The following is a 26,784-nucleotide window of genomic DNA, read 5'->3' on the forward strand; positions in this document are numbered from 1 at the left end:
GTTTACAGAATGTAACTATTGGATTTTCCCCTGAAGAATTCTGGCAAGGTTCTAGATGTGAGCTGGCGATTGGTAGGTAGGTCAGTTCTTTTGGTGGTTTCATTACATAAACTGTAACAAAGACTTCACTTGTGGAAGCATAATACACATGAGCCACATCGGACGTTACTATGCAACGTGAAACAGGTTGTGAGGCAAGAAAGTATTAGGTTTCTATAAAAAGAAAGCCTCTGAGCAGATTGAATAGAAAATTCCACAGAAATATGACCAGAATGAAGGACTAAGGTGATTAGAGCCAGCTTCTCAGTTGGGTGACTGGAAATACATTTTTAGAGTTATGTTTTGCCGTGTGGCAGTTCAGAATGATATACTTATGGGAACTCATTATCAGAAAGAAATGAAGATGTAAGAGATTTTTTTTATGCTGATCTCAAAATGTCAACAGTGTAAGTATTTTCAGATCCTCATGTTTATATAATGTTTCCACATCATCCTATTATTCTTCCTTATACTGTGAAAGCAGACAATTCTGGTTGCTACGAAGCTGAGTTGTAATTACCTTTTCCCTTTGAAATCTTGACTGTAAAAAGCTTTGGAGCGTATCTTTCTAAATGCTGTTCATGTAGCACACAGACAGGATATGTTTGTGAACTGCACAGGTACAATGCGAGCTATCGAACTTGTGGTTGGGCGACAGAGTTAAATCTATCCGAGACATAATTGCTTTATTTAAAACAAATACAGAGTATTTGACATAATAACAGTATTATGATGGAACAAATTATTGGAACATCTTAGTTGTGTGCTAGTAATTCAGAAAGGGCAGTTGTCTTTTGAGACTGAGTTATTTAAACATTTTACATATACTGCAGTACTAAATTTAGAGTTTGACTGCGAAAACGAAACTGGCATATGGCAATTACAAGATCACTCTGTATTTTTTAAATGTAGTATAGTTTAAAAAAAGTAACATTTTCCTTTCTATTTCTATTCATTTGTACAAAACATTACTGGTATACGACTATGCCTTGGGTCCACCTTCCCTGGTTCCAGTACGTCCATCTTTATTAGCTGCTCGTTCCCTGTCATCTCATTATATATAGCGCACAGAGGAAATCTCCCAACTGTTCTAAAGCATCAAACCATCCAACTACCTAATTTCCAACTATTCTGACCCTTTCTCTTCTTCCTCGGCTCTCTCCCTGCTCGATCAGTTTTCTCTGCCTTCATTGGAATGGAACAGACTGTAATCAGGACAGGTTCTCCATCCTAACAACTAACCTCAATGTTGTTTTATCCATAGTCAATAGGCTATATGGGTTCCCTCTTCACTAGATAGATCACAGCACCACCAGGAGAATATCATGTAATTACTCGGTGAGAAATAATCAATCTTACTGTGTGTCATAAATCGCAACTTCTACAAGAAGTAACTCAAGAAGTACTACTGAACGGCCAGCTGAGGGCGGCGCCCGAGGAGTATAAATACTCGGGCGTGGGCCCACCTTGGCCAGAGACAGTCTGGAAACAGGAAGCCAGTGACTACTAACTAGACCTCCATGTTTTGTTACAAGTCGATTAAAGCCTTGCTTATGTACAACCAAGTCTTTATTACGTCACTGTGTATGTCTGAGTTTTGTGGCTTAAAGACAGTGGGCTAAAAATTGAGTAGCGCCAACTTCGCTGGGGCACTACTTTTAGCGCCCCGGAAAAATTAGCGCCCCCGCGCTGTGAATTGAGTGGTAGTGCCCCAAGAGGGAAGCGGGGCGCTACTGGAAGTGCCCCATGCACTGCAGGCCTTCCTCCCCTTCTTAAAGGGGAGGGGCCTTGCGCAACGTGACCCGGGGCCCAGCTGGGCTCCCAGGGATCGGCGTGCCGGCAAAAGAGCCCGGCACGCAAGAGAAGTGCCGAGCTCTTGGAGTGCAGCCGACAGTCCGCGGGGGCGGGGGGGGGGGCGTTTCAGGAGGCCGGAGACAGGAGCGCAGGCAGGTGCTGGTAGGCGGCCAGCAACAAAAATGGCCGCCCCGCACCTCGCCTTTAAATTGCGCCTCCCCGGCCGCAGGCAGGCCCCCCTGACCCCGTCGGACATAGCATCCGGCGGTAAGTCAGGGGGCGCTCCCGAAGATCGCAGCCAGGGAGCGAGCGGGGCGCTGCGCATGGCGATGATGTCATCGCTGGCGGTGCAGCACCGTGGGACACTACCGGTTAGCGCCGCCGCTAACCTCCCGCTGAATTTCGCGGGAGGTGTGGGCGGCGCCACGCCTGGGCGCTAGTTGCTTTGTGCCCCATTAGCGTCCTAAGCGGGCGCTAACGAGAGGCGCAAAGCAACCAAAGCAGCAAGAGCGTGCAATGGGATTTGGAGGAATAGCGGGCTTTCCCATGGTCCAGGGCGCCATTGACTGCACGCATGTGGCTTTGCGGGCACCTCTAGAGAATGCCGAGGATTACCGCAACTGGAAGGGCTACCATTCGCTCAACGTCCAGTTGGTGTGTGACTACAGGCAGCTCATACTAGCTGTCAATGCCCGCTTTCCAGGCAGCAGCCACGATGCCTTCATCCTGCGCCAGACTTCTGTGGCAGACATTTTCGAAGCCCAGGCTCACCCACGAGGATGGCTTCTCGGGGACAAAGGCTATCCTTTGTGCACCTGGCTGATGACCCCGCTTCGTGCGCCCAGCACCCCTGCTGAAGAGCGATACAATGACAGCCATCAAGCTACCAGGAACATCATTGAGCACACAATCGGCGTGCTCAAGCAACGGTTCCGCTGTCTGGGCCGTTCCGGAGGAGCCCTACAGTACTCGCCTGAGCGAGTCTCCTATTTCATTGTAGTGTGCTGCATGCTGCACAACCTGGCTATCCTCAGGACTCAGCCACTGCCAGCAGACATTGGAGGACCACCAGAGGAGGAGGAGGAGGATCACCAAGACGGGAGGGAGGCACAAAGTGCAAGGGCCATCTGTCGGTGGTTTATTGCAACTCGGTTCCAGGCCCCCTCTCAGGGAATGGCTTGTGCCAATGAAAGAACATGAATGGAGCCGCTCCGCAAGCCCTCAGCCGGTCTAGGCAACAAATAGTTCAAAGTGCAAACATGGATAATGTGATTAAAGAAATTTTTTTACTGTGCAAACTCTGTGCCCTTCCCACATGACAAACTCATTCAGATAAACCCCCCAAAAAACAGTCAGAGACATAACTGGCTCTCACAACCTTCAGAAAATGAAAAAAAGTTAAACAAAAATGACCATGAACCTCGGCCTTCATATAAAAAACAAACACAACAGTCTCGGCCTTCATATATAAAAAAAACATTTGGCCACACCTTCTACTTTTTCCCCTTTGAGGGTGATCCGCCTCGCTTCCGTGAATGGCCCCTTCCCGCCCTGCAGCTCCTCCTCAATGGGACCCCAGTGGCTGCAGCAAGGCTGGGGGAAGGCTGCTGAGGGTCAGATGGTGAGACGCCAGATGCCCTTGGGGGACGGCCTGGACCAGCTCTGGGCCTGGAGGGCCCGGCTGCTGACTGCTCCAACTCTGCTTGGGCGGCAGCAGTCTGTCCTACAGGTGGTGGCAGCTGCAGTGGAGGAGTGACAGTGTTGGCTGCAGGAATGCTGCCAACCTGACAGAGCACAGGCACTCCCTGGTCGGCTGATACACTGGCACTCGCACGGGCCAGCACTGCAGCATGCGCAGCAATCTGCTGAAGCACAGACTGCTGGGCTGCTGCGGCGCGGCGAGGGCCCCGGCGATGCCTGGCCGATCCAGCGAGGGTGGCAGCAGTGAGTGCCCATGTGGCCCTGATCTGTGTCTGCATCAGACCAGCCAGTGAATGCACGGCACGACTGAGCACTTGGCTGGAAGCCGCCTGTGATGCAGCGAAGTCCTGCAGACTCCTTGCCTGTGCTGCACTGAATTCTTGCAGACTCCTGGGCTGTGCTGCCCCAAATTCCTGAGCACTCCTTGCCAGTGACTCTATGGAGTCAGGCATCCTTGCCACTACAGCCATGAGCTCAGTGTGCCTGCGATCAGCCTGGGCGCCCATTTCACCAAGGAGCCGCACCTCCTCTGTGCTCACTGTAGCAGGACTGGAGGCCGCACTCACCCTCTGGGGAGAAGGCCGCCGAGCTTCCCCACCCCTCCCGTGTTGCTGCAGCCCGCTGGGCCCCGGAGCTTCACTCTCCTCAGACCCTTCCCCCCTGCTCCCCTCCATGGAAGACGTGTCCCCATCATGGCCATGGGCTGCCTCGGCTGAGGGTGGCACTGATGGGCTGGCTTCCTCTTCCTCCTCCTCGAATTGAGAATCACTGACAGTGGCAGCTTGAGGGCCCGCCTCCTCACCTGGCGATTCAGCATCTGAAAGCAGGGAGGCACAAGAGTTGCTTTAGAGTGAGGACAGGGCGGCAGCAAGGGAGGCATGAGTGCTGCTATGCACTGCATTGGTTCGATAGTGGCAAAGGATGCTGGTGTGAGGCACAAGTGGAAAGAGAGAGGTCAAAAAGGTGATGACCTTACCATTGCTGTCCAGAATAGGGTCGGCATCTCCACTGGCAACGGGGCCAATCAGCCGGCCTGCCATAATGCGCTCCACAAGCTGCTCCAGGTCGCTGAGCTCTTTGAGGTCAGAATGGCCTCCCCTGGTCCGTTGCTGCTGCCTGCGATTGTGGGCCAGCTTGCCCTGCAAGAGAAAGGACGGCCTCTAAGTACAGTGTCAAGCCCTGATCTTGCCTGCACTGCCTCCCATGGTGGAATAGCCCTGACAGTGTCAAGCCCTCATCTTGCCTGCACTGCCCCCCATGGTGGAATAGCCCTGACAGTGTCAAGCCCTCATCTTGCCTGCACTGCCTCCCATGGTGGAATAGCCCTGACAGTGTCAAGCCCTCATCTTGCCTGCACTGCCTCCCATGGTGGAATAGCCCTGACAGTGTCAAGCCCTGATCTTGCCTGCACTGCCTCCCATGGTGGAATAGCCCTGACGGTGTCAAGCCCGGATCTTGCCTGCACTGCCTCCCATGGTGGAATAGCCCTGACGGTGTCAAGCCCTCACCTTGCCTGCACTGCCTCCCATAGTGGAATAGCCCTGACAGTGTGTCAAGTGGTGAATGTGCAAGTGGTTTTCATGAGAGTCCCATAGCTCTTGGATGAGGGCTGGGCACTGGGGCTTTCAGGTCCCTTTGGCCAGAAACTGAGGTGCACATGCAGGGATGAACAGGATAGTGGAAAGGGTACTCACCCTGACAACCCAAGTGAGGTCGTTGAACTTTTTCCTGCATTGAAGTGGAGTCCTGCCAACCATGCTGTTGGTGGTCACCCTGTTTGCCACCTCCCTCCAGGCTTTTCGGTATTCGCTGGGAAGCGGCCTCCTCCCACTGTCAGGGAAGAGGACAGGTCGCCTGCGCTCTACTGCGCCAACCAGTAGCCTCAGGGCACCCTCGCTGAAGCGCTCTGCTCGCTCCCTAGCCTTCTGCATGATCCTGGGCATAGAAATGATGATCCAGCAATGGTCAGGCCTTGCTTCAGGGCTGCAGTGTGCAGGGCGTCGCAGCCAAACAATTCCACCCTCCCCCTTTAAGAGCTGACCGGCGCCAGCATGTCTGCCTTCAATCAACAACTCGCCGCACCTGCGCTGCGCCCGCCCTCGGTGTTAGCACCTCGGCTCGCCGGTTTAGCGCCTTATGATAGTCTTGCACCGCCTGCTTTAGCGCAGCAGCAACCTCTTGGGGCAATGCAACTCAATTTCGGCGAAGGTGGCGCTAAGTTGCGCCGGGCACTAAATTTAGCGAACGCCCAGCTGTAGCGCCCCAAACATGGCGATACTGAATTTCTAGGCCATTTAGTTCTATAACCTACTTTTTTTCTCCAATATTTCAATGTAAGATTAGTATATGAAGCAAGACTCTGCAAACAGAGCATGTGTGAAGTTATCCTCATCAGATATACAGGAGCAGCTTTAATGCAACACATGCAATTAATGCACATTTCTACCCTTATCCATTCTTTCCTGTAGCTGGTGACTCAAAGTTGTGTGCACTTTTAAGGACACCAACAGCCCTCTGGTACCACATCCAAACGGATAGACTTCATGTGAGTCTAAACAGTGAACGTGGGGAAACTATTTGATTATGGGGTGGGTGGAGGTGGAGGGCAGTAGAGCCAAGCCAAGACATACATGCGCTCTTCCAGTGGATTCATTGGCTCACAATCAAGGGAGGGGCCCCAGCCGATTGTTCTCCCAGGGATGTCCCAGCAATGTCCCAGCTAAGATTAGCTAATCCAGGGATCAATCCTTGGACCTTCTTCATCTGTATGGCTGAGGAACACAGCACATGGTGCGTCACCCACTGAGCTCAAATCATTGCCCAACCTTTGAATTGGATCGGATAAAACCCCACATGTTCCATACTGCGAGGCTGGGATATTTATAATGGTTGATGTAACACTAACGAGGAATAAACTATCTATCTATCCTCATTACCTCACATAAACATTGCTTGCATATTCAAAATATAAAATCATATCAATCAGGGGTGTCCAACCTTTTGTCTCTGGGCCATATAGGTGTGTACCAAGAATGCTTGGGGGGCGGGGGGAGGGCATGTGTTAAGTTTAAATCTATGTTCCCATTGATTTGCAGACATCTCAAGTTGCTGATACTAACAGATCCTAGTGTTCTGATTTAGAACTTTCTCACAAATGAGGCAACATTGCTAAGAACAGTCCTTCCCATACCTACATGGCCCTTACAAATCAAACAGGACAAACCAGCGAATAAGTCTAAGCACCAATAGGCTTGAGCTGCTTGGGCGTCAAGGGCTAGATTTCCAGGGTTCAGAGGTTGCATGTGGTCCTAGGGCTGTACGATGGACATCTCTGATATAAATGCAGCGCAACGCCTAATGAATGCTAAATAATATATTCTGTACCATCTCCTTTTTTCATTAAAAGGTGACAGTTGAACAGGGACTAGATTTTCCATATGCAAAAATGGCTTTTCAGCGAGTTTCTTCCAACAGTGCGGAGATCACTGTACCTCATACAAGGATAGAAGATGAGTCTGTTATCAAGGTAGGGGGCTTTACATCTTTCTGTTTACTTTTTAAAATATCTCAGGGTTCATGAACACTGTCACCTGCACTATCACAGTAATTCCCACCAGGAAGGATAAAGTGTAATTTCATAACACACATTGGATATTCCTTGTCATGGGACAGATGTAGAATATGGTGAGCTTACCATATGGTGAGGTCTGATTTAAGCTGCACACACAAAGTGCACAACAACTCTTCCATGTTTAACATACCTTCAAGCTCTCTGGAATTCAGGATCACAGAGGATTGCAGATAAGCAATAAGCTTCTGTGTGTTCCTTAGCTGAAGATATAAAATTGCCGCTTCAACAAAGGCCTTCCCCCTCAAGCGTAAGGTTTCAAAAATGAAAACTCAAAAATTGAGGGTTTTATTAGAATAATAAATAGGGAGAAACTGTTTCCACTGGTGGGAGGGTAAATAAGATAATTGGTAAAAGAACCAGAGGACAGATGAAGAGAAATTCTTTTACATGACAAGTTGTTGTGATCTGGAATGCGCTGCCTGAAAGGATGCTGGAAGCAGATGCAATAGTAACTTTCAAAAGGGAATAGGATATATACTTGAAAAGGAAAATTTACAGGGCTATGGGGAGAGAGCAGGAGAGTGGGACTAATTGGATAGCTCTTTCAAAAAGCCAGCATGGGTGCGATGGGCTGAATGACCTCCTTCTGTGCTGTATAATTCTATGATTCTATGAACCATATGATAAGAAAATAACAAAAAAACCCTAACAGTAAGTTCACCCAGACAGTTCAAATCTCCTTTTGTCTTACCTTGCGTAGATATAATGTTGGCAGGTAAATGGCATGGTCCTGAAGCATACAGGCCAGGTTCAAAATTGTTCTGTGTTGTTAGGGTTCAGTTTCTCTGCAAGTACTGGTCTGAGACTGGCAGCTCTAATTCGAGTCCCAGCCTGGTAGAGCCATCTTCACGTTGCCTGATTGGAACTGTAACAGTCCTGCCTGTGAGAGAGCTGTGCGCTGCCTGGATACAAGGATGGCCAACTTTCTTTCCACAGTTAAAAATAAATGGTTTAGAGTGTGGCAAGGGGAGAATACCCCCCGCTTCCCTCTGTAATCATTTAGTCGGAGGTTAGTCGGGTTTTACAAAGTGCCCAAAAGATCGAGAGGTGTGAGGGTGCTGTGGCTCCGTAATCTCGCTCTGTTTGTTCAGGACTCCATATTTACACTGCCAGTTTAGCATCAGTACAAACATGAAATCGCTGCAGCGTGATGCTAAGCTTGCAGTGGCCAACCTCTGGCGGTAGCAGTGGAGTGCAATGAGTTATCTTCAAGTTCATGAGCTCGAGAGGTGCAAATTAGCTATTGTACCCGCTGCTAATTAAAATGCAGTGACCACTGCTCAAAGCACACACATCAGAACAGGACTGTGCTCCATCTATGATTCCCTTCCGGCCCACCAATGATGAAAAGCCTGCCAACACGCACTGCTGCGCTCACTTGTGAGGAATGGATGTTCGGCTTGGAACCAAAGGGCTGTCCGTGGAGCTCCATGCGAGAATGAGACATCACTTTCCGAAGCGGATAAGTAAAAACTGAAGGAAAGCAAAACATGATTTCAGGCTCCCCTAATGGCTCAGCAAGTTTACCTAGTGAGCTACTGAACCACACAGGTCAGGAAGGTCCTAGGCTTCATCCCTAGTCTGTGCTGAGTTGGCTTATCGAAGATGGTGAGGAAGCAACAATTGACCTGAGCACTCCTGGGTTAGGGAAAGGAAAATCGACCAGGGTCCCTGCTCCTGATTTCCACCCAGTGACCCAGGCTGGGTGCGCCCGAAGCAGAGTAGAACAGCTTTAACGCACAGCACTGAATAAAATTGAAGTGACAATGAAGTGAGGGGAGAATTGACCAGGGCCAATTCACAGATGGAAGAAAAATATTCCTCGCCACTACCCGTGCTTTGTGCTGTGCTCAATCACTTGCCGTAGTAATCGGATCATCATCACTTTGGGAACAAAAATTGTACTGAAAACCTATCACTGTATCCTCTCTCTATTATGCAATTAATGCAGATAACAATACTACTCAACAGATATATTATTGTCAAGCAACAATCCAATTGGTCAAGAGGGCTGATATTTATAGATAATAAAAGCCTGCATTCCTAGAGTGAATCTGACAGATCAAACTAAATAACGACTGCATCTCAATTATTTTGTGCTGTCCACTAATGATTATTATTTTGCATTACCCAGAGTGTTGTGTGCTGCATTGCAGACAGAGAGCTAATTAAACCACTGTTCATACTTTAATCATTCTGTGTCTTATTCCAGTACACAACACACCAAAATGTTCATTAGACTAATAACATTGAGTGCCATTAATGTTCTAAAAGATTTCTGATTATGACATCCAAGGCTGCTGTTAAGGGAAAGGAGAGGAAGGTAGGAACAGGAGTAGGTCATTCAGCCCCTCAAGCCTGTTCCGCCATTCATTTAGATCATGGCTGATCTGTACCTCAACTCCGGTTACCACCTTTGATCCATATTCCTTGGTACTCTTACCGAATTAAAACCTGTCAGTCTCAGTCTTGACAATTTCTATTGACCCAGGATCTATAGCCTTTTGGGGGAGAGATTTCCAGATTTCCACTAACTTTTGTGTGAAAAAGTGCTTCCTGATTTTACTCAGAATGGCCTAGTTCTCATTTTAAGGTGGTGCATCCTTGTTCTAGAATCCCGCACAAGGGGAAATAGCTTCTCTGTATCTACTCTATCGAATCCCTTTATCATTTTAAGTTCAAGGGAATACAAGCCAAGTTTATGCAACCTGCCCTCATAATTTAACCCTTTAAAATCTGATATAATTCTGCACTGCACTCAAGGCCAATATATCCTTTCTGAGGGGCGGTGCCCAAAGCTGAACACAGTGTTCCAGATAGGATCTGACCAAGGCTCTGAACAACTGAAGCATAACCTCCAAACCCCTTGAGATAAAGTCCAACATTCCATTAGCCTTTCTGATTACTTTTTGTGCCTATGCACTAGATTTTAGTCATTTGTGTGCATGGACACCTAAATCCTTTTGCACCTCCACAGTTCCTAGTCTCTCACCATTAAGAAAATATTCCAATTTGTTTTACTTGGATCCAAAGTGGATGACCTCACGCTTCCCCACATTGAACTCCATCTACCACAGTTTTGCCCAATCACTTGATCTGTATATGTGCCAAGAAGGACTTGTTCAAGGGCAACGTCTGAAATGATCGATTTAATGATGAGTAAGGAGTTGTCTTGCAAGACCCCCTCCTGGTGTGGAGCCCCATTTTATCAGGGCACGGGTCGCAGAACCAGGCCTATAGAGCTACAACCCTAACTTGGACCAGCACTTCTGCCTAACAAAGCTCGACATAGGGAGAGGACCCTGCAAAATTACCCTACAAGCTCCCAAAATAATGGGGACAGGTTTTTGGGGTTTTTTTACAGATGGGAAGAACTTGAAAAAATTCACAGCATCTTTATTCTGATTGCCAAGTTCTGTCTAAATTACCAATGTTAAGATACATTTTCCAAAAGAATTTGATGATGAGAAAATTAATCAAGAATATGCATTTGATGTGGAATTATCAAACATTTAATTCTGGATATAAAAATAAAACTGAAAATCTGACTGAAATGATGGGTAAGAACCGATTAACTATACTTTTCATCCTTAAATTCCTGATACCACTGAGTTGAAGATTTAATTATATAAAAGAGACTGTGGGATTAAGAACGGGCTGTTACACTTGATTGAATGCAAGAGCCTCCCTAGGATATTAGATCCCCTCATCATTGACTTGAGACAGACACTTACCAAATTTAACCTTTTGAAAATTTCATTAGCATTTCAACATTAACATGAAATTGCGAGATTTGTTCCGGATGTAGAGTTTCACTTGACTGGAGCGTACAACGAAATATTGGGCACTGATCCCTATGCCCAATCCTCTGATCTGCATTCCTGTCAAAAGGAATTTATTAACAACAACTACAACTTGCCTTTATATAGCAACTTTTAGGATCTCAGGACGCCCCAAAGAACTTCACAGTGCACTTTGCTGTGTAGTCCCTGTTGAAACGTAGGGAAACAATTTGCTGAGACATGCTATGGTGCTTAAAAGGCTAAGTCCTGAAATATCTTATTTCCATTAAGATTTCAAAGTATCAGATCAAATTGAGACCAGCTTTCATGGGTTAAATTAAAATATTTGCATTTAGCATATATTTCCTGTTGTCACATTTATTTTGTGCGTCACAATTTTATCACACCTATGTACACCTATGTAGCCCCCTTTTATTACTTTTAACTCTAAGATATAAATTAATATTCATCATTATACTTACAATTCAGTCCTCTAACAAAACAACAACAACTTGTATTTATATAGTGCCTTAAAGGAAAATGTACCACGGTGCTTCACAGGTGCATTCCGAGCCACATAATAAGATATTAGGGCAGAAAAGAGGTAGGTTTTAAGGAGCATCTTAAAGGAGGAGAGAGAGGTAGAGAGACAGAGAGGTTTAGGGAGGGAATTCCAGAGCTTAGGGCCTAGGCAGCTGAAGGCACGGCCACCAATGGTGGAGCAATTGAAATCGGGAAGGCTCAAGAGGCCAGAATTAGAGGAGCGCAGATATCTCGGAGGGTTGTAGACTGGAGGAGATTACCAAGATAGGGAACGGTGAGGCCATGGAGGGATTTGAAAACAAGAAGGGGTGATGGGTGAATGGGACTTGGTGTGAGTTAGGACATGGACAGCAGAGTTCTGGATGACCTCAGGTTTACGGAGGGTAGAAAGTGGGAGGCCGACCAGGAGAGCATTGGAATAGACAAGTCTAGAGGTAACAAAGGCATGGATGACGGTCAGCAGCAGATGAGCTGAGGCAGGGATGGAGTTGGGCGATGTTACGGAGGTGGAAATAAGCGTTCTTAGTGATGGCTCAGATGTGTGGCCGGAAGCTCATCTCGGGGTCAAGTATGACACCAAGGTTGTGGGGAATAGTCTGGTTCAGCCTCAGACAGTTGGCAGGGAAAGGGATGGAGTTGGTGGCTAGGGAACGGAGTTTGTAGCGGGGACCGAAGACAATGGCTTCATGCACTAGGTGACACTGTTACTCTTTCAAATTGTGTCCCCAGCCAGGTTCCTTCTGGGGAGCAGTGTGCTGTAAAATTTTACTTTAGCCATCAGTCACCGTTGGCTCCAGGTTCCCTGCATACAAGTTTCTGGACTGAAATATCTTCAGCCATCCTTGCATTGTTGCTGGATCCTAATTCTTCATCCGGCTCGGACATTTACATTTTTTCTTCAGCCATTCCAGCCTGCCCACTGGTGTCTGGCAAGGGAGAGGAGGATACGTCACGGCAAGGGTCCAGAAAAGTGGGAGAGGGCGATTGAGGAAGTGCTAATTCAGGGGAGATAGAATGATGATGGGGGAGAAAAGTAGAGCAATCAGAGAAAAGAAAGACAAAGAGCAAAATAAAGGAAAATCCTAAGATGTTTTATAAGTATATTAAGGGCAAGAGGATAACCAGGGAAAGGGTAGGGCCCATTAGGGACCAAAGTGGCAATCTGTGTGTAGAGCCAGATGATGTAGGCGGGGTTTTAAATGAATTTTTTGCATCTGTGTTCACTATGGAGAAAGACGATGTAGACATAGAAATCGGGCAAGGGGACTGTGATATACTTGAACATATTAGCATCGAGAGGGAGGAGGTACTAGCGGTTTTAGCAGGCCAAAAAGTGGATAAATCCCCAGGCCCGGACGAGATGTATCCCAGGCTGCTGTGTGAGGCAAAGGAGGAGATTGCAGGGGCTCTGACACAAATTTTCAGAACCTCTCTGGCCACAGGGGATGTACCAGAGGACTGGAGAACAGCTAACGTAGTACCATTATTCAAGAAGGGTAGCATGGATAAACCAGGGAATTACAGGCCAGTGAGCCTAACATCTGTGGTAGGGAAATTATTGGAAAAGATTCTGAGGGACAAAATTAGTCTCCACTTGGAGAGGCAAGGATTAATCGGGGATAGTCAGCATGGCTTTGTCAAGGGTAAATCATGTCTGACCAATCTGATTGAATTTTTCGAGGGGGTGACTAGGTGTGTGGATGAGGGAAATGCTGTGGATGTGGTTTACATGGACTTCAGTAAGGCTTTTGACAAAGTCATAGAGAGTCAGAGTCATAGAGTTTTACAGCACAGAAAGAGGCCCTTCGGCCCATCGTGTCTGCGCCGCCCATCCATCCCTGTCCAGTCTAATCCCATTTTCCAGCATTTGGTCCATAGCCTTGTATGCAATGGCATTTCAAGTGCTCATCCAAATGCTTCTTGAATGTTGTGAGGGTTCCTGCCTCTACCACCCTTTCAGGCATTGAGTTCCACATTCCAACCACCCTCTGGGTGAAAAAGTTCCTCCTCAAATCCCCTCTAAATCTCCTGCCCCTTACCCTGAATCTATGCCCCCTTGTTATTGACCCCCCTACTAAGGGGAAAAGTTCCTCTTTATCTACCCTATCTATGCCCCTCATCATTTTGTACACCTCAATCAGGTCCCCCCTCAGCCTTCTTTGCTCCAAGGAAAACAACCCCAGCCTGTCCAGCCTCTCTTCATAGCTGAGGCGCTCCATCCCAGGTAACATCCTGGTGAATCTTCTCTGCACCCTCTCCAAAGCAATCACATCCTTCCTATAGTGAGGCGACCAGAACTGCACACAGTACTCCAGCTGTGGCCTCACCAGCGTTTTGTACAGCTCCATCATAACCTCCCTGCTCTTATATTCTATGCCTCGGCTAATGAAGGCAAGTATCCCATATGCCTTTTTAACCACCTTATCTACCTGTTCCGCTGCCTTCAGGGATCTATGTACATGTACACCAAGGTCCCTCTGACCCTCTGTACTTCCTAGGGTCCTACCACTCATTGTGTATTCCCTTGCCTTATTTGTCCGTCCAAAATGCATCACCTCGCACTTTTCAGGGTTAAATTCCATTTGCCACTTTTCCGCCCATCTGACCAACCCGTTTATATCGTCCTGTAGCCTGAGGCTTTCCTCCTCACAATTTACCACCCCAGCAATTTTCGTGTCATCTGCGAACTTACTGATCATACCTTTTACATTCTCATCCAAATCATTTATGTAGATCACAAACAACAAGGGACCCAGCACCGATCCCTGAGGTACCCCACTGGACACAGGCTTCCAGTCACAAAAGCAACCTTCGACCATCACCCTCTGCCTCCTGCCACTCAGCCAGTTTAGGATCCAACGCGCCAAGGCACCCTGGATCCCATGGGCTCTTACCTTCTTGACCAGTCTCCTATGCGAAACTTTGTCAAAAGCTTTACTGAAGCCCATGTAAACCACATCCACAGCATTTCCCTCATCCACCCCCCTAGTCACCCCCTCGAAAAATTCAATCAGATTTGTCAGACATGATTTACCCTTGACAAAGCCATGCTGACTATTCCCGATTAATCCTTGCCTCTCTAAGTGGAGACTAATTTTGTCCCTCAGAATCTTTTCCAATAATTTCCCTACCACAGATGTTAGGCTCACTGGCCTGTAATTCCCTCGTTTATCCCTGCTACCCTTCTTGAATAATGGTACTACGTTAGCTGTTCTCCAGTCCTCTGGTACATCCCCTGTGGCCAGAGAGGTTCTGAAAATTTGTGTCAGAGCCCCTGTGATGCGCTATCAATTACTCATAAAAGACTGAGAGTTAGAAGAGTAACTAAAGGCTTTTATTAACAACAGAATGGAGGTCTGCCTCGCGTGGTCGACCGGTCCATGATACTAAGGGCTGGGGAGCAGTCACCTTTATACTAGGACCTGTGGGAGGAGTCAGCCGAGGCATGTCCAGGCATGTACACAGTGGAATACAAACAGGACAAACAGGAATACAAACAGTGGTTTACCACATTCACCCCTTGTTTAAAATTGAGTCCGGCGGGGTGAAGTGTATTAAAAGTTAGTGTATTGGAGTCTCTCCGGAGGTCTTGTCTGCCGCTGTGATCTGCGTGGCGACGGCAGGGGTAGTGAAGTTTCCGGCGTCGAGTCCAGCGTAGGCTGTGGCACAGGCGTGTCGTCCTCGTAGATGTCGAGCGGGTCGCGGGGCCCAGGCCTGCCGTCTGCTGGGGCTGGATATCGGATCGTGGGGGGGGGGTGGTAGTGGGTAGTGGGTTACTGCGGCCCCCGAGGGTGCAAGGTCTCTTATGGAGACTGTGTCCTCCCGCCCGTCCGGGTATGCGATGTAAGCATACTGGGGGTTGGCGTGGAGGAGGTCGACCCTCTCGACCAGGGGGTCCGTTTTATGGGTCCTCACGTGTCTTCTCAGTAGGACCGGCCCTGGGGACGTCAGCCATGGCGGTAGCGATGTCCCCGATGTGGACTTCCTTGGGAAGACAAACATTTTCTCATGAGGGGTGGCGTTAGTGGCAGTGCAGAGCAGTGACCGAATAGAGTGGAGCGCATCGGGGAGCACATCCTGCCAGCGGGAGGTTGGAAGGCCCCTAGACTTTAAGGCTAGCAGGACGGCCTTCCAAACTGTCGCATTTTCTCTTTCCACCTGTCCGTTCCCCCGGGGGTTGTAACTGGTGGTCCTGCTTGTGGCAATACCCCTAGTTAGCAGGTACTGACGGAGTTCGTCGCTCATAAACGATGAGCCCCGGTCGCTATGGATATAGCTGGGGAAGCCGAACAGGGTGAAGAGGTTGTTCAGACATTTAATGACCGTGGCACTGGTCATGTCCGGGCAGGGGAAGGCGAACGGGAAACGGGAGTACTCATCAATAATATTGAGGAAGTACACATTGCGGTCGGAGGAGGGGAGAGGCCCTTTAAAATCGACGCTCAGGCGCTCGAAGGGGCGAGTGGCTTTTATCAGGTGGACCCTGTCTGGTCTATAAAAGTGCGGTTTGCACTCAGCGCAGACTTGGCAGTTCCTGGTCATGGTCCTGACCTCCTCAATAGAGTAAGGCAGGTTGCGGGCCTTGATGAAGTGGAAGAACCTGGTGACCCCCGGGTGGCAGAGGTCATTGTGGAGGGCCCGCAGTCTATCGATCTGCGCGCTGGCGCAGGTGCCACGCGATAGCGCATCCGGGGGTTCATTTAGCTTCCCGGGCCGGTACAAGATCTCGTAGTTGTAGGTGGAAAGTTCGATTCTCCACCTCAAGATCTTGTCATTTTTGATTTTGCCCCTCTGCTTGTTGTTAAACATAAAAGCAACTGAACGCTGGTCAGTGAGCAGGGTAAATCGTTTTCCGGCCAGGTAGTGCCTCCAATGACGCACAGCCTCCACAATCGCCTGGGCCTCCTTCTCAACAGCGGAGTGTCTGGTCTCCGGGCCTTGGAGGGTTCGTGAAAAGAAGGCCACGGGTCTCCCCGCCTGATTGAGGGTAGCGGCCAGGGCAAAGTCAGACGCGTCGCTTTCCACCTGGAAGGGGATGGATTCGTCCACTGCGTGCATGGTGGCTTTGGCAATGTCCTCCTTGATACGGTGGAAGGCTAAGCGGGCCTCTGCCGTCAAGGGAAAAGAGGTGGACTTGATCAGCGGACGGGCCTTGTCCGCATAGTAGGGGACCCACTGGGCGTAATAGGAGAAAAACCCTAGGCACCTCTTCAGGGCCTTGAGGCAGTGGGGCAGTGGAAGTTCCATAAGGGGACGCATCCGGTCGGGGTCGGGGCCGATGACTCCGTGTTCCACAACACAGCCAAGGATGGCGAGGCGGTTTGTGCGGAATATGCACTTCTCCTTGTTATATGTCAGGTTTAGGAGTTGGGCGGTGCGGAGGAATTTTTCGAGGTTTGCGTCATGGTCCTGCAAGTCACGGCCGCAGATGGTCACATTGTCCAGATATGGGAAAGTGGCCTGCAACGCATTTTGATCTACCATCCGGTCCATCTCCCTTTGGAAGACGGAGACCCCGTTGGTGACGCCAAAGGGAACCCTAAGGAAGTGATAGAGGCGGCCGTTTGCCTCAAAGGCAGTGTACTGGCGGTCCTCAGGGCGGATGGGGAGCTGGTGGTACGCTGATTTAAGGTCAATGGTCGAGAAGACGTGGTACTGCGCGATCTGGTTGACCATATCAGCTATACGGGGGAGTGGGTAGGCGTCCAGCAGGGTGTAGCGATTTATTGTCTGGCTGTAGTCGATGACCAGGCGCTGCTTCTCGCCGGTCTTAACGACCACAACCTGGGCTCGCCAGGGGCTGGTGCTGCCCTCAATAATCCCTTCTTTCAGGAGCCGCTCCACTTCGGTTTTAATGAAAACCCTGTCCCCGGCACTGTATCGCCTGCTCTTTGTGGCGATGGGCTTACAGTCGGGGGTGAGGTTAGCAAACAGTTGGGGGGGGGTGACTCTGAGTGTGGAGAGGTTGCACCTGGTGCGCGGCGGGCAGTTTGGAAGCTGCTGGCTGCGGACTGTGAGTGGGGGTCGGGGTCCACCGTACGCCATCGTAACACTTTTAAGGTGGCACTGAAAATCTAACCCCAGCAGGACGGCAGCGCAGAGGTCAGGCAGGACCAGAAGTTTAAAATGATCGTACACGGTCCCGTCTACTACGAGTGTCACCACGCAGTAGCCGCCGATGTCCGCCGACTGGGACTCGGAGGCCATAGAAATCCGCTGTTGCGCAGGCAGGACTGGGAGAGAGCAACGCCGCACCGTGTCGGGGTGGATGAAGCTCTCCGTGCTCCCAGAGTCAAAAAGGCAGATTGTACCGTGACCATTTACCTTAATGTCCATTGTGGAACTGGCCAGTTGGTGCGGTCTCGCTTGGTCCAGTGTAACGGATGCCAGCGTAGGGGTCGGTGTGTCGCTGCGGGTATCAGATGAGGCGGTGTCGGGGGCCTGCTGCGTCCCGGCTGTCGTCCAAGATGGCGGCGTCCATGATCCCCATGTGGCTGGAGGCGTCCAAAATGGCTGCTGTACCGGTGATTCGCACATGGCCGGGGAGGTCCGAGATGGCGGCCCGCATGGCCCACACGCGGTGCTGCTGGGGTTCGGGGTGGCTTTGGCCCTGCAGACGCTAGCGTAGTGTCCCTTCTTCCTGCAGCCCGAGCAGATCGCGTTTTTCGCCGGGCAGCGCGCTCTGGGGTGTTTTGCCTGGCCACAGAAGTAGCATTTCTGGCCTTGGGGCACTGCTGTCTGGCCTTGGGACACTGCTGCGGTAGTTGGGCCGTTGTTGGGGTGTGGCTGGGGTGGCACGGCGCTATGAGGCGGTCCTACCGTGTCCCAGGCTGTCATTCCCCGCGGCGTCCACGGTGCAGAGGAGTAGGCATCCATGCCCTGGTAGGCTGCATCCAACGATAGTGCGAGTTCAGAGGCCTTGTTGAGGTCGAGGTTACTCTGCTCCAACAGTCGCTGTCGGGTGTAATTGGATCTGTGGCCCGCTACAAAAGCGTCCCGGATAAGTTCCTCTGTGTACACGGCGGCCTTTACATCCTTACAACCACAGGCCCGGCCAAGCACAGACAGTGCCTGAAGGTATTCCACGGTCGATTCCCCAGGTTGTTGTTTACGACTCCCCAGGAGGTGCCTGGCGTACACTTCGTTCACTGGGCGCGTGTACTGGTCCTTGAGGAGCTTGATAGCGTCCGCGTACGAGGTCGCGTCTTGGATGACCGAGTACACTCGGTGGTTCACTTTGGAGGTCAGGACATCCAGTTTGTCCTCGTCCGATTTGATTGCTTCGGAGGCGGTCAGGAATTTTTCGGAACACTTAAGCCAGTGAGTAAACTTGGTGGATGAGTCCGCCTCCCGATGATCTAAGTCCAGGCATGCTGGTGTGAGGATCTTCTCCATTATAAAAATGTTGTTAATAAAATTGATGCGCTATCAATTACTCATAAAAGACTGAGAGTTAGAAGAGTAACTAAAGGCTTTTATTAACAACAGAATGGAGGTCTGCCTCGCGTGGTCGACCGGTCCATGATACTAAGGGCTGGGGAGCAGTCACCTTTATACTAGGACCTGTGGGAGGAGTCAGCCGAGGCATGTCCAGGCATGTACACAGTGGAATACAAACAGGACAAACAGGAATACAAACAGTGGTTTACCACACCCTGCAATCTCCTCCTTTGCCTCCCACAGCAGCCTGGGATACATCTCGTCCGGGCCTGGGGATTTATCCACTTTTTGGCCTGCTAAAACCGCTAGCACCTCCTCCCTCTCGATGCTAATATGTTCAAGTATGTCACAGCCCCCTTGCCCGATTTCTATGTCTGCATTGTCTTTCTCCATAGTGAACACAGATGCAAAAAATTCATTTAAAACCCCGCCTACATCATCTGGCTCTACACACAGATTGCCACTTTGGTCCCTAATGGGCCCTACCCTTTCCCTGGTTATCCTCTTGCCCTTAATATACTTATAAAACATCTTAGGATTTTCCTTTATTTCGCTCGCCAGTGTTATTTCATGGCCCCTCCTCGCCCTCCTAATTTCTTTTTTAAGTATGCCCCTGCATTTTTTATACTCCTCTAGGGCTTCTTCCGTCTTTAGTCTTTTGTAACTGCCAAAAGCCCCCCTTTTATTTCTAATGCATTTTTGTATATCCCTTGTCATCCAAGGTTCCCTTTGCTTGCTGGTCCCACCCTTGACCTTTACAGGAACATGTTGGCGTTGTACTCTCTCTATTTCCCTTCTGAAAGTCTCCCACTGTTTTGATGCGGATGTTCCTAGAAGTAGCTGCTCCCAGTCCAATTTGGCCAGATCCTGCCTTATCATATTAAAATCGGCCTTCCCCCAATTTAGAACCCTTATTTCCGGGCTGTCTTTGTCTTTTTCCATGACCACCTTAAATCTCACCGAATTGTGGTCACTGTCGCCAAAATGCTCTCCTACTGACACTTCCACCACTTGCCCGGCTACATTCCCCAGAATTAGGTCCAGTACCGCCCCCTCTCTTGTAGGACTTTCTACATGTTAGCTCAAAAAGCTCTCCTGGATGCACTTTAAGAATTCTGCACCCTCTAAGCCTTTCACACTCTGACTATCCCAATTTATATTGGGGAAGTTGAAATCCCCCACTATTATTACCCTATTATTTTTGCACTTTTCTGAGATTTGCCTACATATCTGTTCCTCTATCTCCCCCTGACTGTTTGGGGGCCTATAGTACACTCCCAGCAAAGTGCTTGCCCCCTTTTTGTTTTTAAGTTCTACCCATATGGCCTCATTAGAGGAACCCGCTAATATATCATCCCTCCTTACAGCAGTAATTGACTCCTTAATTAATATTGCAACACCCCCTCCCCTTTTACACCCCCCTCTGTCTCGCCTGAAGATTCTATACCCCGGAATATTGAGCTGCCAGTCCTGACCCTCCCTCAACCATGTCTCCGTGACAGCAACAATATCGTACTCCCATGTGTTCAACAACAACTTCAGTTCATCCACCTTATTTGCAAGACTCCTTGCATTAAAATAAATGCCTTCCAGCCCTGCCATATTCCCTTTTGCCTTCACATATTTGCTCTGCCTTCCCAGCTGACTTGTTTTTCCCTCTATATTTGGCTGTAAATCACCCCCTACTATAGCTCCACTCTGTACCCCATCCCCCTGCCAAGTTAGTTTAAACCCCCCCCAGCAGTGCTAGCAAACCTCCCCGCAAGGATATTGGTTCCCCTCTGGTTCAGGTGTAAACCGTCCGACTTGTACAAGTCCCACCTTTCCCAGAAGCAGACCCAGTGATCCAGGAAACTAAAGCCCTCCCCCCTGCACCATCCCTTTAGCCACGCATTCATCTGTTCTATCTTCCTATTCCTATACTTACTAGCACGTGGCACCGGGAGTAATCCAGAGATTACAACCCTTGAGGTCCTGCTCTTTAATCCTTTACCTAGCTCCCTAAATTCTTGCTGCAGGACCTCATCCCTCTTTTTACCTATGTCGTTGGTACCAATGTGGACCACGACCACTGGCTGTTCACCCTCCCCCTCCAGAATGCCCTGCAGCCGCTCAGTGACATCCTTGACCCTGGCACCAGGGAGGCAACAAACCATCCTGGATTCACGTCTACGGCCACAGAAACGCCTATCTGTTCCCCTTACTATAGAATCCCCTACCACTATTGCTCTCCCACTCTTTTTCCCCCCTTCCTGGGCAGCAGGAGCACCCCCAGTGCCAGGAAGTTGGCTGCTGCTGCCTTCCCCTGGTGAGTCATCCCCCTCAACAGTATCCAAAGCGGTATACCTGTTTGAAAGGGGGATGTCAGCAGGGGTTCCCTGCACTACCTGCCTGCCTTTGTTGCTCCGCTTGATGGTCACCCCCTGTGCCGCCCTACCCTGAGGCGTGAACAACTCGCTAAACGTGCTATCCACGAGCCTCTCAGCATCGCGTATGCTCCAAAATTCATCCACCCGCAGCTCGAGCGCCGCAATGCGGTCTACAAGTAGCTGCAGCTGGATGCATTTCCCGCACACATGGTCGCCAGGGACACTGGCAGCGTCCCTGATTTCCCACATGGAGCAAGAGGAGCAGAACACGGGTCTGAGCTCTCCTGCCATGACTTACTCCTTTAATTAATTAAAAAATTTATTCAATACCCCAGTTACAGGTATACTCTAGGGCGCTTTATTTACCAACTGTCCTCACCACAACAGAGCCCCTAGAAATTTAACACCACAGAATTCAAGCTTGTAATGAAAAGAGAGAAATACTCACCAACCAATCACTTACCTGCTCCCTGGTGACGTCACACCCCGATTACTTTTTACCTCTCTGCAACTACCGAGCTCGCAGACTGGAGTTTGGTAGGCCTCTCCTGGCCCCGCTGCCGCCTTAAGTACCTCGCCGCCGAATCTCCCTCAGGTCCCGCCTCTCGCTGCCTGCCGCCGCATAGGAGACTGGTCAAGAAGGTAAGAGCCCATGGGATCCAGGGTGCCTTGGCACGTTGGATCCTAAACTGGCTGAGTGGCAGGAGGCAGAGGGTGATGGTCGAAGGTTGCTTTTGTGACTGGAAGCCTGTATCCAGTGGGGTTCCTCAGGGATCGGTGCTGGGTCCCTTGCTGTTTGTGATCTACATAAATGATTTGGATGAGAATGTAAAAGGTATGATCAGTAAGTTCGCAGACGACACGAAAATTGGTGGGGTGGTAAATTGCGAGGAGGAAAGCCTCAGGCTACAGGACGATATAAACGGGTTGGTCAGATGGGCGGAAAAGTGGCAAATGGAATTTAACCCTGAAAAGTGCGAGGTGATGCATTTTGGACGGACAAATAAGGCAAGGGAATACACAATGAGTGGTAGGACCCTAGGAAGTACAGAGGGTCAGAGGGACCTTGGTGTACATGTACATAGATCCCTGAAGGCAGCGGAACAGGTAGATAAGGTGGTTAAAAAGGCATATGGGATACTTGCCTTCATTAGCCGAGGCATAGAATATAAGAGCAGGGAGGTTATGATGGAGCTGTACAAAACGCTGGTGAGGCCACAGCTGGAGTACTGTGTGCAGTTCTGGTCGCCTCACTATAGGAAGGATGTGATTGCTTTGGAGAGGGTGCAGAGAAGATTCACCAGGATGTTACCTGGGATGGAGCGCCTCAGCTATGAAGAAAGACTAAACAGGCTGGGGTTGTTTTCCTTGGAGCAAAGAAGGCTGAGGGGGGACCTGATTGAGGTGTACAAAATGATGAGGGGCATAGATAGGGTAGATAAAGAGGAACTTTTCCCCTTAGTAGGGGGGTCAATAACAAGGGGGCGTAGATTCAAGGTAAGGGGCAGGAGGTTTAGAGGGGATTTGAGGAGGAACTTTTTCACCCAGAGGGTGGTTGGAGTCTGGAACTCACTGCCTGAAAGGGCGGTGGAGGCAGGAACCCTCACAACATTCAAGAAGCATTTGGATGAGCACTTGAAATGCCATTGCATACAAGGCTATGGACCAAATGCTGGAAAATGTGATTAGATTGGACAGGGCTTGATGGACGGCGCAGACACGATGGGCCGAAGGGCCTCTTTCTGTGCTGTATAACTCTATGACTCTATGACTCTATGACATGAAGAAAGATAAAAAGATGTGAAGAAAGGAGAGAGAAAAACCAGAGAGAGAGAAAGGGGAGAGAAATAAAGGTGAGAGAGTGGAGGGAGAGATCGGGGCAGAAAGAGAGCGAGAGAGAGAGATTAGAGAAGGAGAGATCAGAGGAGAGAAAGAATTGCAAAAGAGAGAGCCACCATTGGCAAGAGGTGTAATTACAGTGTGACCAGTTTATAGAGGCATTTTCCATTATAAATGTGACGTGGAAATTTATAATGGAAAAGTAAAAATAAGAATAGAATGCATGACCTGAAAATGGGGACTGAATTACATCTGTATACACTAGTCCAATTATCCCCTGGTCTCTAACCCTGCTTCACCTGAAGGTTATACTTAGTCCCAACTTTCTTAATGCAATTCATGGGAGATCGACTAGTTTTATATAATAATATATATATCTATACCTTAAACATTCACTCCCTCCACCACCAGCGCACCATGGCTGCTGTGTGTACCATCTACAAGATACACTGCAGCAATTCAACAAGGCTTCATCGACAGCACCTCCCAAACCCACGACCTCTACCACCTAGAAGGACAAGGGCAGCAGGCACGATAGCAAAATACTGCGGATGCTGGAAATCCGAAATAACAACAGAAAACGCTGGAAAAACTCAGCAGGCCAGGGCAGCATCTGTGGAGAGAGAAACGGAGTTAACGTTTCAGGTCGATGACCCTTCGTCATCAGGCAGCAGGCACATGGGAACACCACCACCTCCAAGGTCCCCTCCAAGTCACACACCATCCTGACTTGGAAATATATCACCATTCCTTCATCGGCGCTGGGTCAAAATCCTGGAATTCCCTCTCTAACAGCACTATGGGAGTACCTTCACCACACAGACTGCAGTGGTTCAAGAAGGTGGCTCACCACCACCTTCTCCAGGGCAATTAGGAATGGGCAATAAATGCTGGCTTTTCCAGTGATGCCCATGTCTCAGGAAATAATAAAAATATATCTATATACACATTTATGCTGCTGTCCAGATCTGCAATCCCGCAGTAGTAGTCAAATTTACCAGTGATTCATGAAAGTGACCAGTTTATACCCTTCGATGATACCATTAGCCTCCTCAGAAATAACTTTTCCTTAAATTACTTCATCTACTGATTTTGCTCCGAGCAAAGCTAAATTTAAAAAAAGACTTACATTTATATAGCGCCAGCACATCCCAAACGCTTTACAGCCAATGAAGTACTTTTGAAGTGTAGTCACTGTTGTAATGTAGCAAATGGCGCAGACAATTTGCACACAGTATGGTCCCACAAACAACAATGTGATAATGACCAGATATGTTGATTGAGGGAGAAATATTGCCCAGGACACTGGGATAACTCCCCTGCTCTTCTTCAAAATCATGCCATTTGAACTTTTACGTCTACCTGAGAGGGCAGACAGGGCCTTGGTTTAACGTCTCATCCGAAAGACATAAATAAAGACACAGAATGAAGTAAAAATTAAAAGAATTATGTTCCCATATACTGGGTGTGCACACCTGTGCAGAACATCAGTTTAAGTACATATATCTTGTTAAAAAAATACCTCAAATTGCTCAGTATATTTTGATTTTCAATTTACCATGTCAGCGCTGGATCCGGGGAGGTTCTTTATCGAGGCAAGTGGATGTGAAATACTTAGCACATTGGATCATTGGCCAGGGAATTGATTCTAACTGTATTATGTTTAGGTGGATCTCTTTGACAATGAGTAAGGTGCCCTAATTTGAGATGGCTGAGTGCTAATTGGAATTATGCCTTTGGGTGTTTTCACTGATACCTAACCAGTAGAAGGTAAATTACAGTTTACCTTTACAGAGACTCCCTACTGCCTGAGTGTCTATCGGGGCTGATTAGCCATCTAAGCCTTCAGTGACTGAATCTTCCATTGTCTATTATTGTCTCTTTAGGCACTGTTAGCATGGAAGTGCACTTGAATTATGTAAGACACGTTTAGTACTATCAGCCCCCAAAGTGCACTATATTGCTGCTGGTTCCAGCACACCTTGACTTTCGCAGCTTCAGCCTTGTTTTCCTTTGCACTAAGGACATGGGCAAGGAAACCTCCTGCTGATTACCACCTACCGCCCTCCCTCAGCTGATGAATAAGTACTCCTCCATGTTGAACACCACTTGGAAGAAGCACTGAGAGCAGCAAGGGCACAGAATGCACTCTGGGTGGGCGACTTCAATGTCCATCACCAAGAGTGGCTCGGTAGCACCAGTACTGAACAAGCTGGCTGAGTCCTGAAGGATATAACTGCCAGTCTGGGCCTGCGACAGGTGGTGAGTGAACCAACACGAGGGAAAAACTTACTTGACCTCGATCTCATCAATCTACCTGTCGCAGATGCATCTGTCTATGACAGCATTGGCAGCAGTGACCACCGCACAGTCCTTGGGGAGACGAAGACCCGTCTTCACACGAAGGACACCCTCCATCGTTTTGTGTGGCACTACCACCGTGCTAAATGGGATTGATTAAGAACAGATCTAGCAGCTCAAAATTGGGTATCTATGACATGCTATGGGCCATCAGCAGCAGCAGAATTGTATTCCACAACAATCTGTAGCCTCATGTCATAGAGTCATAGAGTTATACAGCACAGAAAGAGGCCCTTCGATCCATCGTGTCTGCGCCGGCCATCAAACCCTGTCTATTCTAATACCATTTTCCAGCACTTGGTCCGTAGCCTTGTATGCTATGGCGTTTCAAGTGCTCCTCTAAATGCTTCTTGAATGTTGTGAGGGTTCCTGCCTCTACCACCCTTTCAGGTAGTGAGTTCTAGATTCCAACCACCCTCTGGGTGAAATTTTTTTCCCTCAAATCCCCTCTAAACCTCCTGCCCCTTTCCTTGAAACTATGCCTCCTGGTTATTGACCCCTCTACTAAGGGGAAAAGTTCCTTTCTATCTACCCTATCTATGCCCCTCATAATTTTGTACACCTCAATCAGGTCCCCCCTCAGCCTTCTCTGCTCTAAGGAAAACAGCCTCAGCCTGTCCAGTCTCTCTTCATAGCTGAAACGCTCCAGCCCAGGTAACATCCTGGTGAATCTCCTCTGCACCTTCTCCAATGCAATCACATCCTTCCTATAGTGTGGCAACCAGAACTGCAGTCAGTATACCAGCTGTGGCCTAACTAGCGTTTTGTACAGCTCCATCATAACCTCCCTGCTCTTATATTCTATGCCTCGGCTAATGAAGGCAATTATCCCATATGCCTTTTTAACCACCTTATCTATCTGTCCTGCTGTCTTCAGGGATCTATGTACATGCACACCAAGGTCCCTCTGATCCTTTGTCCTTCCTAGGGTCCTACCATTCATTGTGTATTCCCTTGCCTTGTTAGTCCTCCCAAAATTCATCACCTCACACTTTTCAGGGTTAAATTCCATTTGCCACTGTTCTGCCCATCTGACCAACCCATCCATCTATATCGTCCTGTAGCCTGAGGCTTCCCTCCTCGCAATTTACCACTCCACCAATTTTCGAGTCATCTACGAACTTACTGATCATACCTCCTACATTCATATCTAAATCATTAATGTACACTACAAACAGCAAGGGACCCAGCACTGATCCCTGCAGTACACCACTGGACACAGGCTTCCAGTCACAAAAACAACCTTCGACCATCACCCTCTGCCTCTTGCCACAAGCCAATTTTG

The 26,784-nt window shown here is 48.9% G+C and overlaps 1 protein-coding gene across 3 annotated transcripts in view; it reads left to right on the forward strand.

Annotated features, from left to right (window-relative positions):
• Positions 1-233: 233 nt before the first annotated feature.
• The window catches only part of LOC147105581 (serine/threonine-protein kinase 33-like), a 149,215-nt gene continuing 122,664 nt past the window's right edge, over positions 234-26,784 (forward strand). The window contains exons 1-2 of one of the 3 annotated variants that reach the window (XM_086010064.1): positions 234-446; positions 6,941-7,060. In XM_086010064.1, coding sequence (XP_085866190.1) covers positions 6,980-7,060 — 81 coding nt within the window. In that variant the 5' untranslated portion in view covers positions 234-446; positions 6,941-6,979. Of the gene's footprint in view, positions 447-6,017; positions 6,080-6,940; positions 7,061-26,784 lie in introns of those variants that run through there. The other 2 variants (XM_086010065.1, XM_086010066.1) reach the window with 2 other exon arrangements.

This window comes from Somniosus microcephalus, chromosome 17 (genome assembly GCF_052327205.1).
Source record: "Somniosus microcephalus isolate GS21.2 chromosome 17, FLI_Smic_1.0, whole genome shotgun sequence".
Lineage (NCBI taxonomy): Eukaryota > Metazoa > Chordata > Chondrichthyes > Squaliformes > Somniosidae > Somniosus > Somniosus microcephalus.